Consider the following 17,108-nt stretch of genomic DNA (forward strand, 5'->3'; position numbering starts at 1 on the left):
ATAGGTGGGGGAACTGAGGCTCAGGAAGGCTAGCAATAAGTCCAAGATTATACAACTTGTAAGCAGAAACAGGTTTTGAACCCAGCATATCCAACTTCAAGTCTTTGTTCATAATCATTAGACCCCATTGTAGCAGAGAGTGTCCAAGTTCCCTGCTGCATCTTTTATTGATGTGCACCACTTAGACAAAACCATTGATATGGAGATGTAAACATCATTCCTTCACAGCTGGACCCTAGCAAAGGTTGGCCAAGTTTTTCCGTGAAAGGCCAGAGCCTAAAGTGTTAGGCTTTGTGGACCAGGATCTGCTGCCACCACTCAGCTCCATGTTTTGTGACAGCATGAAAGAATCTGTAGACATCTGTAAATGAATGAGTGTGGCTGTGTTTCGATAAAACTTTATTTACAAAACCAGACCATGGGCTGCATTGGGTCTATAGGCAGTAGTTTGCCAACCCTGGTCTAGAGCAAGAAGTCTTCATTAACTGACATGACTGGCCCTTTCTCCCTAAATTGGCCTCAGGGATATTATTTTTTTGTGTGTGTATCTTTCAGAATAGTGCCACTCTTGACTCCAACAGAAGGAATAAAAGTTCTGCCAAAGGTTGGAAAATGCTGGCCACAGTCCTGCTGTTCCCATGTTATTCTGTCACCCGGACAAAGCATGTTTCTGGGCAGGATCATGTGCAGATGTTTCATCATTTAACAAGCATGTAGTGGACACAGCTCCCTTGCCTAGCCAGAACTGAACAATGGACTGAGCTTGTGTTTTGGCAGAACCGTGCAAGAAGCAATCAACTGGCTCATTAGAGGCACTGAACTTCCTCCAAAAAGCAGTGGAGGTAAATCCACGTGATTGCCAGCCTGGAATGTCTCAGGAAAGGGCTCCTGTAGACAGAATCTAGCTTACTACCCTCATCCGAGGGCAAACTGAGACTCAGCTTCCCCCATAAGGAATCTTCTAGTAGTTAAGGGGGTAGGAGGGGAAACAAGAACAAACTTCTAGGATAAAACATGTTTCTTATTCATGTGTAAACACCCTGCATCTAATATTAGATTATAGTCAATTACTGATTGGTATGGAGCATATTGGAATTCTGGTACAATGCAGATTGGCAGGGCCTGAAATTTCTTTTATTATTGTTGTTATTATTATTATTATTAATCTATTTGAGAGGGAGAGAGAGAGAAAGAGATATCTCCCATTTACTGGTTCACTTCCAAATGCTCTCATCAGCTGTGGGTGAGCCCAGGCTGAGGCCAGGAGCTGGGAACTCAATCCAGGTCTCCTTTGTATGTGTCAGGTTCCCAAATTTGAGCCAGCCATCACCACTGCTTCCCAAGGTGCCCATTAGCAGGAAATTGGTTTCAGAAGTTAGAATGAAGATTTGAACCCAGGCACTTTGATATGAATGTCAGACTCCCAATTGCTTTCTTAACCCATTAAACAAAACAAGAATTTTTTTTTTTTTGCATTGCTTGAGGATTTTTTTTTTTTTTTTTGCATTTTCAGCCAGTTGCTAGGTGATGCTGATGTTGCTTGGCAATGGACTGTATTTTGAGTAGTGAGGGGCTGGAAAAGAAATCAAGAGTCTCACCCAGCTTGGGACTGGGGCATGCTGCTGGCTTGGTGGCAAGAATGAGGCTTGTGACTTATGTCGCCAACACAACACCCTTGGCATACTTTGCATTTAAGCACCTAAGACTGAACTTCTTCCCTGGGTACTGCTGTATATATAGTCTGGATCCATTCTGGTAGTTTCTCCAACACACTAGGTTCTGTCTAAGACTGCTCTCCAGATGCACTTCCTTTCTGAGAAGCTGAGTCTTGCTGCTCATGCCCTAATGTGGAGTATGGACTTGGGTGTTTCCATCGGGGCTGCCTCTGTGCTGTGCAAGCAGGACTTCTGCACAGCAGGTGCAACATCCTCACGTCCACTACTGACCACTCTCCTTAATCGTTGGCCCCAGCCAAATCTGTTCATCTCACATGAATTTGCTCCTGAGCATCTTGGTTTTATACCTCATGAGTGGTTCTCTTGGTTACAACCTGCCTCAATCTTATGCCTGATGTGCCACCCTGCTTTTCCAGCTAGAGCTGATTTCTATTTTGGTTGATGATTTGACAATTTGAACTCTTTATGCAGCCCTGAGTGAACATATCTGTCTATTTGCCTCACAAATAGGTAAATTTAAAAAAGAAAGAAAAGGGCCAGTGCCTCGGTTCAATAGGCTAATCCTCTGCCTGTGGCGCTGGCACACCGGGTTCTAGTCCCGGTTGGGGCACCGGATCCTGTCCCGGTTGCCCCTCTTCCAGTCCAGCTTTCTGCTGAGGCCCGGGAGTGCAGTGGAGGATGGCCCAAGTGCTTGGGCCCTGCACCGGCATGGAAGACCAGGAGAAGCACCTGGCTCCTGCCTTCGGATAGGCGCGGTGCGCCAGCCGCAGCGGCCATTGGAGGGTGAACCAACGGCAAAGGAAGACCTTTCTCTCTGTCTCTCTCTCTCTCACTGTCCACTCTGCCTGTCAAAAATAAAAAAAGAAAAAAGAAAAAAAAGAAAAGAAAGAAAACTGATCTAGGTCCCAGAATACTTTGCCTGTCTATTCTCTTGGGGTTCTGATGGACTTGTCCTGGTCTTGGAGTAAGCAGCATCTGGGAAAGGCTGAATCCCTGATGCAATTGTTCTAGCCTTCTCAAAACGTCTAGAATATATGAATCCATCTGACCTGAAATGTCTCCTGTGGTTTGAACTTTCGTAATTATGTCAACCTGACATAGTAGACTCTCTTCTGCTCTTCATCCTCTGTGCTGACACCCCATCCCTAGATGCAGTGCCCACCCAACTACCCTCGCAGGCTCCACCATCTGTCCCTATTCTATCAGGTGCTGGCTTCTTTCCTCCACTCACCTCTCCTGAGTACAAGCATCCAGCATCCTCTTGCCTGATTCTGTCTTCATTATTGCAGGGAGTCCTATAGTACAAGAGGCCACTTCCAAGGAAGAGACCTCACTGGGAAATAAATCTCAGCCCCTTTACAATTCCAACAGGAAAATTTAAACCTTTTCATAAATTTGTCATTTTCAACATATAATATCAATTTATAATGCATAACTACCCTGCAATACATATTTTATCAACTTGAACAGTGGCCACTACTCAGGGTTTTAGGGAAATGGGCCACTTCTGTCATACCTCCTACTTGATACATTCATCCTATAGGCCACAAGACACAGTTGGTTTTCATGGGGCTTGAACAACAATGCTTAACATTTTTTATCCAAAAAGTATGGGAAGGATCATTTAGCTTTGTTCCACAGCTTTCCTTTTTCCAGAATGGAAAACTAAGGCTCAGAGTAGGTAAAAGTGAGGCTCAAGTTCTTGTATTTTGTCCCAGGTTTGCTTGGCGCCTTTTGAATACAAAGAGGCGCTGTACCTCTTTCTGTCTATGAAGTAGGCATCATCCTCACCCCTGTTTTGTAGAATGAAAGCTGCTGCAGAGTCACTAAACGGCCTGTCTGAGGTCACATGGCTGAGTTGCAGGACCAGGTCAGCCAACCACAAGTCCAGAAAGTTCCTCACATCTCTTTTGTACTTACCACCCTGGAGCCTAGATTTCTCCTTCTGTTTGTGAATTCCATAGAGGGACAGCAGGGACAATTCAGACAATTCTCTCAACTTGGTCATGGTCTCCTTCGTGGCCCAGGAAGGTAAAGTGAAATTGTGAACACTCTGTAGCAAAGAAGGAAAAACACATGCATTTTTATTCAAGGCTGTTCTCTCTGTTGACTTTTGAAATCCTCTTTCACCTCATAAGAGCTACTAGGGACAGTCTTTCTTGTTCTGCCATAGCTGTCCAAGAAAACTCCTTACTGTGGGGTGGGCATTTGGTGCAGGGTTAAGATGCTGCATTGAATATTCCCACAGCATATTAGAGTACCTGGGCTAAAGCCCTGGCCTGGCTTTCAATTCCAGCATCTTGCTAATGCATACTGTGATGGCAGTAGTGGTGGCTCAAGTACTTGGGTCCCTGCCTTTCATGTGGGAGACTCAGATAGAATTCCCAGCCCCTGGCTCTGGGCTGGCCTACTCTTAGTTACAACAGACATTTGGGAAATTGGCAAATGGGAGACTGGTCTCTCAAATAAATAAAGACATAACATTTCTAAAAAGGGAATGCTTTCTATTGTGGTAAGCAGTGTTGTTGATTTTCAGAAGAAAAAATTACAAAAATGAATTGCCCTTTCCCACCAAGTCTGTAGCTTTTGGCTGAACTCCAGGTCAGCGAGTGATTATATTTTGCAGAGCAAGGATACAGTAGGGCAAGGATGTACCTCCTTCTTTCATGAAAGCTTTAGAAATCTCTTCCTGTGCCAGTGGAGAAGCTGAAGGTTGACAGGGCTAGGAGATACTTTCTCAGCCAGTGGTGTGGTGCAGCAGGTTAAGAAGATGTTTGCAAAGATGGCATTCCATATCAGAGTACTGGTTCAAATCCTGGCTGCTCCATTTCTGATCTAGCTCTCTGCTAATGAACCTGGGAAAGCAGCAGGAGATGGCCCAAGTACTTGGGCCCCTGCCACCCTCGTGGGAGACCTGGATGGAGTTCCAGGCTCCTGACTTTAGCCTGGCCCAATCCTGGCTGTTATAATTACCTAGGGAGTAAACCAGTGGATGGAAGATTTCTATGTCACTCTGCCTTTCAAAATTAAATACATTTCTTTTAAAAAAGATATTTCATTAAAAGCTGGGTGAGCCACATGGGAGGCCAGTTAGGACAGGCAGTGCATTTCTGGGGCATTTAATAATATACACCCACTCCCTCACCTTCTAGCTCACTGACTTCTGGGAATGGCTGCACCGTGCACCCAGTAAGTGCTTGGTAAACATTTACTAAATAGTTGAATAAATTACCAGCAGGGCAGCTAGAGACCTTCTGCCAATATTTTTTCCCTGTTATGGAGGGAGTGGGAGAGAAGAAGAGGGAAAGAACCACAGTGAAATGACTTACAGAGGAAATAAGGGAGAGACATGGAAAGGTTGCCATATTATGGAGTAGCTCAGAACAAAGTGTAGGAATGAAGAAAAAATACCAAGGGGAGAACTAAAATGTGGGCTCTTGTTGCTACTCAGTGGCCCTAACAAGGCTTGCAAATCTTTACTGAAGCAGAGGCTGATGATAAAGGGAAAATGCTGGGAGGATGCCATGTGGTTTGGAAAATTACCTCTCCCGTGGCAATTGAGAAAGAAATAGCAACTGAGGGTACCTGCTTCCCCTGACACTAGTGATGATCTCAGAATCAGAAGTAGACACAGTCAGAGGTGTGGGGCCAGAATTTTGCCCCAGCACCAGTGAAATGCTTTGGAAAATTTGGGTAGAGAAAAGGTCTTTTACCCAGAAGGTGGAGCAAGATGGCTAAAAAGCAACCACAGTAGTAATTCTATCAAATTCTTTACCAGGGGTACTTAGAAGCATCATGCAATCAATTGCAACAGCCTGTCTGCAGTTGGATTGAATATTTCTATTTCCAGAAATCAGTTAATTTTCTGTGTAATAACATTGGCTTTTCCATTAAAATCCATGACATGAGTTCAGCATTCCTGAGTGAGTGCAAAATAAATGAGTGGCCCTATATAGAAGAAAAACTACTTTGCTCACAATTTTCTAAAGGATGAAAATAAAAATAATGGAAAAAGTCAGGATTTTCAAATTTATATAAGGAAGCCTTGAACTATGTTTCAATGTCAAAGAAAGTTTAAATAACATCTGAATAAAAACAAAAGGAAAAGCATTCATCTGTTTTAGAATCATTCATAAAATCTTTCAATTTTTTTCCTACTTACCTCACAAAATAGAGGGTCATAGACTCTACTCCATATTCCAAAAAGGTCTTGGCCATGAAATCCTGAAAGTGTTGGCAAAGTTTCTATAAAATCCTGAAATACAAACAGAAAAAAACACTTTCTACTTCAACGCTTCTCAGGTTGGGCACTCTTGATGTTTTGGGCTGGGTAACTCTTTGTCTTTGGCTGCCCTGTGCATTGCAGGGTGTTTATCTGACTTTTGGCCTCCTCTGACAGATGTTAGCTGCAACTCCTACTCTCACAGTTGTGATGGCCCAATCTTCACTAAATGCTCTTTGGGAGGCACAGCTAGCCCTGTTGAGAACCCGTGTTCCTCAGGGAAAAGTGCATCAGTGATATTGATGCCAACCCAGACAATGCTACACACACTACATGATCATTTCCCTTGATGACATTGAAATGCAGATAAATGCTGCTTAGTACCACATGTTCCTGGTTTGTGCTGAAATCATTCTGAAGGGCAGTCCTAGAAGTAGGTGAGCTGTAACTGAAGTGGTTTAGTCACCAAATGGCTGCAACAGCTGGAGCTGGCTGATCTGAAGTCAGGAGCCAGGAGCTTCTTTCAAGTCTCTCACATGGGTACAGGAGCCCAAGCACTTGGGCCACCTTCTACTGCTTTCCCAGGCCATAGCAGAGAGCTGGATCGGAAGTGGAGCAGCCAGGACTCAAACCGGCACCCATATGGGATGCCGGCACTGCAGGTGGTGGCTTTACCTGCTATGTCACAGTGCCGGCCCCTCACTATGTTCTCTTATTCTTGATCATCACGATAGTGACACTCAGGGTTCTCCGACTGCAATGCTCACCCTGGAGGCAGTAGGTGATGGTCCAAGTAGTTAGGTTCTTGCCATCCATGTGGGAAACCTGGATTGAGTTCCTGGCTCCTGGCTTTGACCTGGCCCAGTTCTGACTACTGTGGACATTCAGGAAGTGAATCAGTGGATGAGAGCTCTATGTCTGTCTGTCTCTCTGTCTCCCAAATAAGTAAAAATAAAGTTCTTTCAAAAATGGGAGCTTGAGGGGCCAGCATTGTGGCATAGCAGGTAACGTAACCACTTTAGATGCCAGTATCCTATTAGGCTACCAGTTTGTGTCCCAGCTGCTCCACTTCTGGCCCAGCTCTCTGCTGATGGCCTGGGAAGGGCAGAAGATGGCCCAAGTACTGGGACCCCTGCTACCCTTGTGGGAGACCTAGAAGAGGCTCCCGGCTCCTGGCTTTGGCCAGGCCCAGGGCTGCCATTGAGACCATCTAGGGAGTGAATCAGTGGGTGAAAGATCTCTCTCTCTCTCTCTTTCCCTCTCTCTCTCTGTAACTCTTTCGAATAAATGAATAAGTCTTTAAAAATTAGGAGCTTGATTTGAGAAATATAATGATTCAATGTTAGCAAATCTATGAAGATAATTAGTAATAGTAATTGGCCCAAGGAAAGACATAACGAGAATATTAAAAATGTTAAAAAGAACTTTTAAAAGATTAAACAACCCATATTGATTTAAAGAAACACTCAAGGCCAGCATTGTGGCATAGTTGGTTAGCTGCCACCTGCAATGCTAGCATCCCACATGTGTACTGGTTGGAGTCCCAGCTGCTTCACTTTCGATCTAGTTCCCTGTTAATGTGCCTGGGAAAGCAGTGGAAGATGGCCCAGGGACTTGGAACCCTGCACCCATGTGTAACCTGGATGGAGCTCCAAGCTCTTGACCCAGTACTGGCAGTTGTAGCGATTTAGGGAATGAACCAGCTGATGGAAGATCTCTCTCTCTTTCTCTCTTCCTCTTTGTCTCTCCCTCTCACTCTGCAACTATTTCAAATAAATGAATTTTTTTTTTAAAGAAACAAACAAAAGAGAATTAGATATCCTATTAAAGAATTCAATGAAAATGTATTTCTTTGGGTTTAAATGCCAGCATGCTTAATAAAGAAAAATGTCTGAAATGAGGAATGAGAGAAGGAAGCCAAGTATAACAGTGTATTATGTGCAATAATCAATGCCAACCAACCAAGAAAGAAATCAGAAATTGGAAAACTAGAGATGAACCATTATTATTTACAGATATTGTAAACCTGGAACAAACAATAACAATATAAAGACATTTAAGAAGAAAACCCTAAGTACTCTTTGAGTCAGGAACAAGTAGGGAAACATAATATATTCTGGGAAAGGAAGACACAACATTGAAAAGTTGTAAATTCTTCCAAGATGAATTTATAAAGTTAAAATGCCAATGAAAGTACTAAAGATTTAAAAAAATATTTTTGGAGTTAGATGAGCTTACTTAAAAATCTAAAGTATAGAAACGAAAACTCAGAAAAAATAGAGCACTGAGGTATGGCTAGTCCTTTAGATAGTAAAGCATGATACGATGTCTTGGTAATAAAAACTATGGTTTGAGATAATAAGAACAATTAAATAGAATAAAAACTCCAGGGGTGAGCTTTTGGTGCAGTGGTTAAAACATTGCTCAGGATACCTGCATCTCATATCAGAATGCTTGGGATCGAGTCCTGCTTCTGCTTCTGATCCAGCTTCCTGCTAATATGCACCCTGGAAGGCAGCAGATGATGGCTTAAGTACTTGGTCCCCTGCCACCCATGTAGGAGACCCAGATGTAATTTCCAGTTCCTGGCTTCAGCCTGGCACAGCCTCTGCTGTTGCAGGCATTTGGGGAGTGAGCCAAAAGATGGAAGATCTCTCCTTCTTGTTCTTTCAAATAAATTAAAAAAATAATAACTAAACTTTAAATAAAAATTTATAGGAAAAAGAAAACCAAGAATCCAAAAGAAAAACAGTCTAGGAAATGCAAATGGCATTTAAGTAGGTGAAGGTACTCAAGCTGACTCATAAAGTTCTATAGTACAGCAGTAGTCTTCTTGTCTGATTTCTTGTTGCAGAGGGGACACCTATGGTGATGTTGTTTTTCAATTAGCAGAGTGGCAAAGAGCCCCACGCACTGTTGGCAGGAGTGTAGACTAGTAGGCAGCCTTGTGTTGGCCTGCTAGAAGTGGAAATTGGTCTAACCTCTTTGGAGGGTATTTTGGTAATATTTCAGATGGACCTAGAACTTTTACTTCTTGGATGTTATCCCAAAGACTTCCTCGTGAAATTATTTAGATGCACAGGGGTTTGCATAGACTTGTGTCAAGAAACAAAAGATTGGAAATGAATCACATCTCCATCAACAGGGGCTGGTTAAATAAATTGTGGTATACTTTGTAAAAAAAGAAGAAAGAAAAGAATGAGTGAGGAATTCTTTTATGCATAATTATAGAAATACTTAAAATATTTTACTATATGGAAAACACAAGATGCCCAACTCTGTGAACATTACATCACCTCTGTGTGACACAAAGGAAAACTATCATCATACGTTGTGTTTGAATAGACATAAAGAAACTGGAAGACTATCCAAGAAAATCATGCCAGGGGGAGTGTGTGGGGTCATGGAGAGACTTTCCATTATATTCCCTTTGATATTTTTCAATGGTTAGACTGTAGAAATGTATTACTGATTCAAAAGATTATTTTTAATGCACATTCTTTCTTTTATACAGTCTTGAAAAGGGCTATTTCACAAAGAAACATAGAAACAAAAAAAACATTATCTTTCGTATACGAAGTCTATAGCCCCAGCTCTCAGCCTCAATAAGGCAGGTGATTTCAGACTTGCATTTATTTTTATCCAGCCAATCATTTATGTGTGGCTCCTGCCAGGGAGTTCCGTGTTTGCAAAGGATTGGCTTCTCTATTGGTCTGTAGCCCTGTACAAGGACATGGATCAGTGGTGACCTCTCATGAAAGGTTCTAGCACATTGCTATAACCAGCCACACTCATCCCACACTTTTTAATAAATGAAAGCCTTAGTCCTGGTCTTGGCCCTCAAGCTCTTTACATCACCAACCTTGTAAGGTTGCAGCCTCTTCTGGAATTCCTCCGATTGCAAAGTCTCGCTTTGAAGTTCTTGAAAACGAGGGCAGTTTCTGAAAGGCAGGTACAGCAACTGAGGATGACAGGAAAACCGTAAAAGCTTTGTTAGTCAGCAGCACTTGGCTAAATAAGCTGCAGTGAAATGTGAGGCCTCATTAGGTCCAAAGTGGCCTTAACAAAAGATTAAAATGGGTTTTGAACTGAATGGAAATTCTACAATTAGGGGAGGAGGGGTTGGGGAGAGACAAATGGTGTGCAGAACTGAAATCTTTTATTATTATTTTTTCCCCTTTCTCGAACTCATGTGCTCAGGGCTGTGCTGTTGGTGAATGCTCACGCTTCCTGGTTTTCTAGGTGGATAACTTTTCTTGCCTGTCCCCAACTCCTTTCATTTCTAGCACGAAGTGTGCAGCTGTGCACACATGCAGCCCCACCCCCAGCCCCCTGACTATGGAGAAATATGTAGGAGGCTCCAGAAGGAATCTTAAGAGATCCATTGACCACTCATTGTTTCAGTGATGACAAGTTTGCCAACTGTTAAAAAAGGGGTACATATTAACAGTGCTGAAAAATACCCTTAAAAACTTAATATGAGAGGCAGGCATTTGGCACATGGTTAAGATGCTGCTGGGGATACCTATATTCCATATGGCACTGTCTGGGATTGAGTTCCACCTCTGCTTCCAATCCAGCTTCCTGCTAATGTGCACCCCAGGAGGCAGTGTATGATGGCTCAAGTATTTGGGCCCTGCCGCCACATGGGAAACCCAGATGGAGTTCCTGGCTCCTGGCTTTGCCTGCTCAAGCCCTGAGAGGAAAAGGTAATGACTCAATCAGCTGGGGCTTGCCACCCATGTGGGAGAATCCAATGAGTTCCTGGTTCCTGACCTAGCTCCAGCCATTGTTTCTCTCTGGAGAGTGAACTAGCAAATGGAAGATCTCTTTCTCTCTGCCTTTCAAATATAAAATAATAAATACGTAAAAAAATGGGAAACAAGCCTACAACTTAATATGAGGACAAAGTGATCACCATAAAACAAGTTTATATTTGACCATCTCTTGTAGTTTTGCTGTGATCCCAAGTTGATTTTGCTGCTCTTACTTTCTATCTGCGCTGCATTTCCAGCCCTTGGTGGACATCACTATGTGGAAGTTTCTTTTCTTCCCCAAATGTAACATTTACACAGCTGAACTCAACTTCTTCATTTTTAGCCAATTCTCTACTTTCGCCAGCGGCTAAATTTATCAACCTGCTAAGCAGGGCAATCTCTTTCTTGTGTTTGCTTTCTAAGTATCCAGATATTCTGCATCCTGCTTGTCCCCTCCCTGCCAAGCCATCATAACCTCTGTGTCAACTACTGTGAGAGCGCCTATCTGTTCAATATTGGTCTACTCTTTCTGCCTTCACAGCTCACTCTCTACACAGCAGCTACACTAATCTTTTCTATCTTTTATTTATTTAAAGTTTGTTTGATTTATTTATTTATTTATTTATTTATTTATTTATTTATTTAAAGGCAGAGTTACAGAAAGGCAGAGGCAGAGACAGAGGCAGAGAGATCTTCCATCTATGGGTCCACTCCTCAAATGGCTGTAATTGCTGGAGCTGGGCTGATCCGAAGCCAGGAGCCAGGAGCTTCTTCTGGATTTCCCCCATGGCTGCAGGGCCCCAGGCACTTGGGCCATCTTTTGCTGCTTTCCCAGGCACATTAGCACAGAGCCAGACTGGAAATGGAGCAGCTGGGACTCGTACTGGTGCCCATAAGGGATGTTGGCACTGCAAGTGGCAGCCTACCCACTATACCACAGTGCTGGTCCCCCATCTTTATTTTTAAAACACTAACCTTTTTTAAAGCATCAGGAAGAACATGTCAGTTGGTGGTTCACAATCATCATTGTTTTTCCATTTTTCTTGGAGTAAAATCTAAACTCACTAGTGTGGCCTCTGAGAGGTTCCACAGCTTACATGATGTGACCCTGAGAAATCTTGGTGTCTTCTCCTGCCATTGAACCTGCACCCAACCCTCCCCAGCAGCACCGAGGGCATTCTTGTTCTCTGCCCCTTACACACGATCTTCAGGTCCCAGCCTGGAGTACCCCCACCACTAACCCCCAGACCTGCTCTTCAGCCATCATGCCTGTCACTATCATATTAACTTGCTTTATTTCCTTCAAGGAAGTCAACATCCTCTAAAATCACTTTATTTATTTATCTCTTTATTATCCATTCCCCATAAAATATAAAGTCAATGAGAGCCAGGATGCTATCTTGCTCACTGCTGTCTCATTAACACCTAGAACAGGACTAGACTTATTAGTAGGTACTTAGAAAAGATTGATTTTTTTTAAGTTCCTTCTTGTCACTTCAGATTTTTGTTTAAAGTTTGCTTATTTAATTTATTTGAAAGGCAGAATGAGGAGAAGGAAGATGAGGGGGAGGAGAAGGAGGAGAGGAGAGAGAATCTTCTATTCACTGGCTCACTCCCCAAAGACCCTACAATACCCAGGGCTGGGCTGAAGCCAGAAGCCAGAAGCCAGAAGCCAGAAGCCAGAAGCCAGAAGCCAGAAGCCAGGAACTCCACTTGGGTCTCCCACATGGGTGTCAGGGACCAAAGTACTTAAGCTGCCTTCTTCTGCCTCCCGGAGTGTGCATCAGCAGGAAGCTGGATCAGAAGCAGAGGCAGGACTTGAATCCAGACACGGCTTAACCCACTGTACCACAATGCCCATCCTCATTTCTGATTTGGGGTGTCACCTTGCATTCCTTCCTCGAATACTTTTAACCATGGAATTTCAGGCTTCTTTTCTTCATTCCTGAACTGTGTAAACAGTTACTCTCTGAGGCCCCAGCATGTCTTCCTGCCAAGCCATTGTCTGGCAGATGCCTCAAAGCACCACTCCCCGGTATGTGTGATGCTGAAGAGCACAGACATTCATGAAGGGTCCACTCATGTACACTGCCTTCAGTCCAAATTTCCCTGCATTGCTTTCAGGTTTTTCTCCAGGAGAAATTATATCGTTGAGGGAGTAAGCAGATAGCTGTTCATTAAAAGGCTGTGCTTCGGCCAGCGCCGCGGCTCACTAGGCTAATCCTCCGCCTTGTGGCGCCGGCACACCGGATTCTAGCTCCGGTCGGGGCACCGGATTCTGTCCCGGTTGCCCCTCTTCCAGGCCAGCTCTCTGCTGTGGCCCAGGAAGGCAGTGGAGGATGGCCCAAGTGCTTGGGCCCTGCACCCCATGGGAGACCAGGATAAGCACCTGGCTCCTGCCATCCGATCAGCGCGCTGCCGCGGCGGCCATTGGAGGGTGAACCAACAGCAAAAGGAAGACCTTTCTGCCTGTCTCTCTCTCTCACTGTCCACTCTGCCTGTCAAAAAAAAAAAAAAAAAAAAAAAAAAAAAAAAAAAAAAAGGCTGTGCTTCGATGTAGTGACTTAACCTTTCAAACTGTATTTTCCCACCCACCCACAAACTGAATCAGGTTGCAAATCAAAAGAATAATAACCTAGGGGGTGGAGCTGTGCCCAGCCAGGTTAAGCCTCGGCCTGCAGTGCCAGCATCACCTATGGGCACTGGTTTGTGTCCCAGCTGCTCCACTTTTGATTCAGCTCCCTGCTGGTGGCCTGGGAAGGGAGTAGAAAATGGCCCAATTCCTTGGGCCTCTGCACCCACTTGGGAGACCTGGAAGAAGCTCCTGGTTCCTGGCTTCAGATCAGCCCAGCTCTGGCCATCATGGCCAGTTGAGGAGTGAACAGCAGATGGAAGACCTCTCTCTCTGTCTCTCCCTTCCTCTGTCTGTAATTCTGCCTCCCAAATAAATAAGTGAAAAAATCTAACACACACACACACACACACACAAACAATAACCTAAATATCTGTCCAGAGTTTTGCTGTTTACAACATCTTTTCCACCCTTCAACTAACTTGGCTTTCACAGATCCCAGGGAGGATCTGTGGGGTCTGCTATTGCCATTTAGCAGAAAAGGAAGCTGAGGGAGGGGTGGGAGGTTACTCAAGGTCATCTGGGTGGGTCCCAACCTGGTAGTTGGCTCAGACCTAGGTTCTCCAGCTTAAAATCAGCCCATCTTCTAACATCACACTGGCCTTCTTTCAGTCTCAAGATTTCCTCCTGGGGGCTGATGCTGTGGTGTAGCAGGTGAAAGCCGCTGCCTGCAGGGCAGGCATCCCAAATGGCCACCAGTTTGTGTCCCAGCTGCTCCGCTTCTGATCCAGCTCTCCACTAAAAGAAGGCAGTAGAAGATGGCCCAAGTCCTTGGGCTCTGCACCCACATGGGATACCCAGAAGTTCTTGGCTCCTGGCTTCGGATTGACGTAGCTCCAGCTGCTGTGAACTACCGGATGGGGGACCTCTCTGTCTCCCTCTCCTTCTCTCTCTGTGCAACTCTAACCTTCAAATAAATAAATAAATATTTTTAAAAAAATCATTGCCCTCTGGAAGCTCCATGTCCAGGTGGGTCTTGCTCTCTCAATTCCTCCAGCACATATGGTTTGAAATCATTGTCCGCTCTTTTGTGCTGTGTTCCACAAGTCTCACATATGCAAATCTTCAGACAGACTACAAATTAGAGAAGAAACTTGGCCTCACAGTGCCTGTATTTCTCTACAACATTCAGCATACCTCTGGAAGTAGTCTGGTGCTGACTGATCTAGTTATTCTTAATTGAGTTCACAGAGGATTTTTCCACCTTAGTGAGTAGATAGCTGGAAGCCATAGGTAGATAATCTTGCTTGCTTCTCTTTCCATCTCCCTTGTTCTGTTTCTCTCTTCCTCTTCTAATAGCACCTGTATTCTCTTTCCTGTGTAACTGAATTGGGATCTTTCAGGATTATGGGTTAAATAGCTACTAGGTCTACATTGGCGGATTTTGCCAAAAGTCGATAGAGTAGCTGACCAAAGAGTATGACGATCTGAAGAGAAATTCAGTGTCTACTTGCTATTGACTAGGGCTCTCCTTGTCTTACATTGTCTTTTGCATCTTTTTAAAAGAAAGAATTAGTCTCTCAGTATACTGACCCGATCTTCGGACAGGGGGACTGTGTGCACTGGGATAGGTTGCCAGAGTAGGCTGGGATTCCAGATGCTGGGGCCCTCTGGGGGAAACAGGGCTGCAAGATTTATCATAGCACTCATCAAAGTCCGGTCAACGTCTGTGCTACGAACATAAACCTGGAGTGGGAAAACCAAAACAGAAGCCAACTTAAAGGAAACTTGCTTTCCTGTGGAGCTGTCACGGTATTAGAGAACAAAGCAGACACCCACACTAAAATATTAGCACATATGTGGTAATATCATCATAATATTCTTTATGAAATGAACAATATTATGAGTATATCATGGTCAAAATAACCCAGCAGGCAATGGTTGCATTGACAAATGAGACCATTAAGTGTAGGCTACTTGCCAAGCCAAAGTAGTTACATAGGTATCTTTGAACTGGTTCATATTCATAACATTTTAGGAACAGTATAATTGTATAAAGAGAGGTACATTTGTAAATAATATCTCTGACTTGTATAAGTTCCTTAGAAAATAAGCAAAGGGCTGGCACTGTGGCATAACCGGTAAAGCTGCCACCTGCAGTGCCAACACCCAAATGGGTGCCAGTTTGAGTTCCGGCTGCTCCTCTTCCGATCCAGCTCTCTGTGATTGCCTAGGGAAGCAGTAGAAGATAGCCCAAGTCCTTGGGCCCCTGTACTCGCGTGGGAGACCCAGAAGAAGCTCCTGGCTCCTAGCTTTGGATCGTTTCAGCTATGGCTGTCGAGGCCATTTGGGGAGTGAGCAGCGGATGGAAGATCTATTTCTCTTTCTTTTTCTCTGCCTTTCAAATAAATAAATCTTTAAAAAAAAAAGAAAGTAAAATAAGTGCTTTTATATATGCAGAATTGTTTTTGTTTCCTCACGGTCAAGGTTTCACTACTTGCCTGTTCGTGATTATAGGACTCATTCAAGAATCTTCCATATCTTTTCCTTATATGCTCTCCAAGTTCATAATGCTGCTCCATACCAAGCTATAGGAAGAAATAGAAACAAAAGTTACTGAAAGCAACTTTTATGAAACATAGAATCATAAAAAGTTGTCTCCTCTCTCCTCATTATATGTGTAGGGTGAACAACAGTGTGCTTAATAATTCCATAAAACTAGCACATACTTAAATGGAAACCAGAAAAGAGGTGTTATTTTTAGCCATCATTCCTTAAGGAAACTTGTTCATTTTTATTAGCACTTAAGATTGAGCCTTGCACACAAAAGGTGCTAGCTAGTTGATACCAATGACTGCTCTCATTTAAGTAAATGGTTCACCTCTGTGGGTAACAATGGGATCCTGTCTGTAAGAACATTCAAAAGGATGGGATGACCACTTGCTGGGGATTTTGTAGCAGAACTTCAACAATCTGATGAGGTGGGGCTAGATGAATGTGGAGGTCTCTTTTAACATCAGGGTATAATAATGTTTTATCTTCACAGTTGGTTTTTGCCTGGTCCATAAAAAGTTAGCACCTGTTACTCAGAGTATGGTCTGTGGATTGGCAGTATTGGCATCACTTGAGAGCATGTTAGAAAGCAAATTCTTGGGTTTTACCTGTGACCTGTTGAACCAGAATCTTTAATGGTGGTGCTCAGGAATCTGTTTTTTATAAGCTCCTGATGGGCAGTAAGTCAGAGACTACATTGGCTCAGTAGTCAATTATTTGAGGTGCTTTTTTTTTTTTTAAAGATTTTAAAATTTTTTTAAAATTTATTTGAAAGAGTAACAGAGAGAGGTACAGACAGAGAGAAGTCTTCCATCCGCTGGTTCACTCCCCAGATGGTAGCAACGGCTGGAGCTGCACCAATCTGAAACCAGGAGCCAGGAACTTCTTCCAGGCCTCCCATGGGGGTGCAGGGGCCTGGGCCATCCTCTACTGCTATCCCAGGCCATAACAGAGAGCTGGATTGGAAGAGGAGCAGCCAGGACTACAACTGGTGTCCATATGGGATGCCGGTGCTTCAGGCCAGGGCTTTAACCCACTGAGCCACAGTGCCGGCCCCTGAGGTGCTTCTTGAAATGCGGATTCCTTGGCCTCTCTCCCAGAGACTCTGGCTCATCAGTTCCTGAGTGGGATCCCAGAAATTGCATTTTAGCAAGTACTTCTCCCCTCCCCAATGATTCAGATACAGGTAGTAGATCACCATGATTTGAGAAACATTATATTCCAGTTTATCTTTAATCCAGAGCCTTGTGAGAGCTCGAGGATTTAGAAAGGATGCAGTCACCTTGACCACTTCTTGATCTCACTTGCCGGTTTGCTTGTCGGTCTTG

At 43.8% G+C, this 17,108-nt stretch overlaps 1 protein-coding gene across 2 annotated transcripts in view; it reads right to left on the reverse strand.

Annotated features, from left to right (window-relative positions):
- ACP3 (acid phosphatase 3) overlaps positions 1 to 17,108 on the reverse strand; it is a 42,340-nt gene that overhangs the window by 10,426 nt on the left and 14,806 nt on the right. Inside the window, exons 3-7 of one of the 2 annotated variants that reach the window (XM_062179008.1) lie at positions 15,729 to 15,815; positions 14,821 to 14,973; positions 9,761 to 9,859; positions 5,839 to 5,931; positions 3,597 to 3,729 (exon numbers count right to left, since the gene is read on the reverse strand). In XM_062179008.1, the coding sequence (XP_062034992.1) occupies positions 3,597 to 3,729; positions 5,839 to 5,931; positions 9,761 to 9,859; positions 14,821 to 14,973; positions 15,729 to 15,815 (565 nt within the window). The remainder of the gene's footprint in view (positions 1 to 3,596; positions 3,730 to 5,838; positions 5,932 to 9,760; positions 9,860 to 14,820; positions 14,974 to 15,728; positions 15,816 to 17,108) is intronic. The other variant, XM_062179015.1, reaches the window with a different exon arrangement.

The sequence above is a fragment of the Lepus europaeus genome, chromosome 2 (assembly GCF_033115175.1).
Source record: "Lepus europaeus isolate LE1 chromosome 2, mLepTim1.pri, whole genome shotgun sequence".
Classification (NCBI taxonomy): domain Eukaryota; kingdom Metazoa; phylum Chordata; class Mammalia; order Lagomorpha; family Leporidae; genus Lepus; species Lepus europaeus.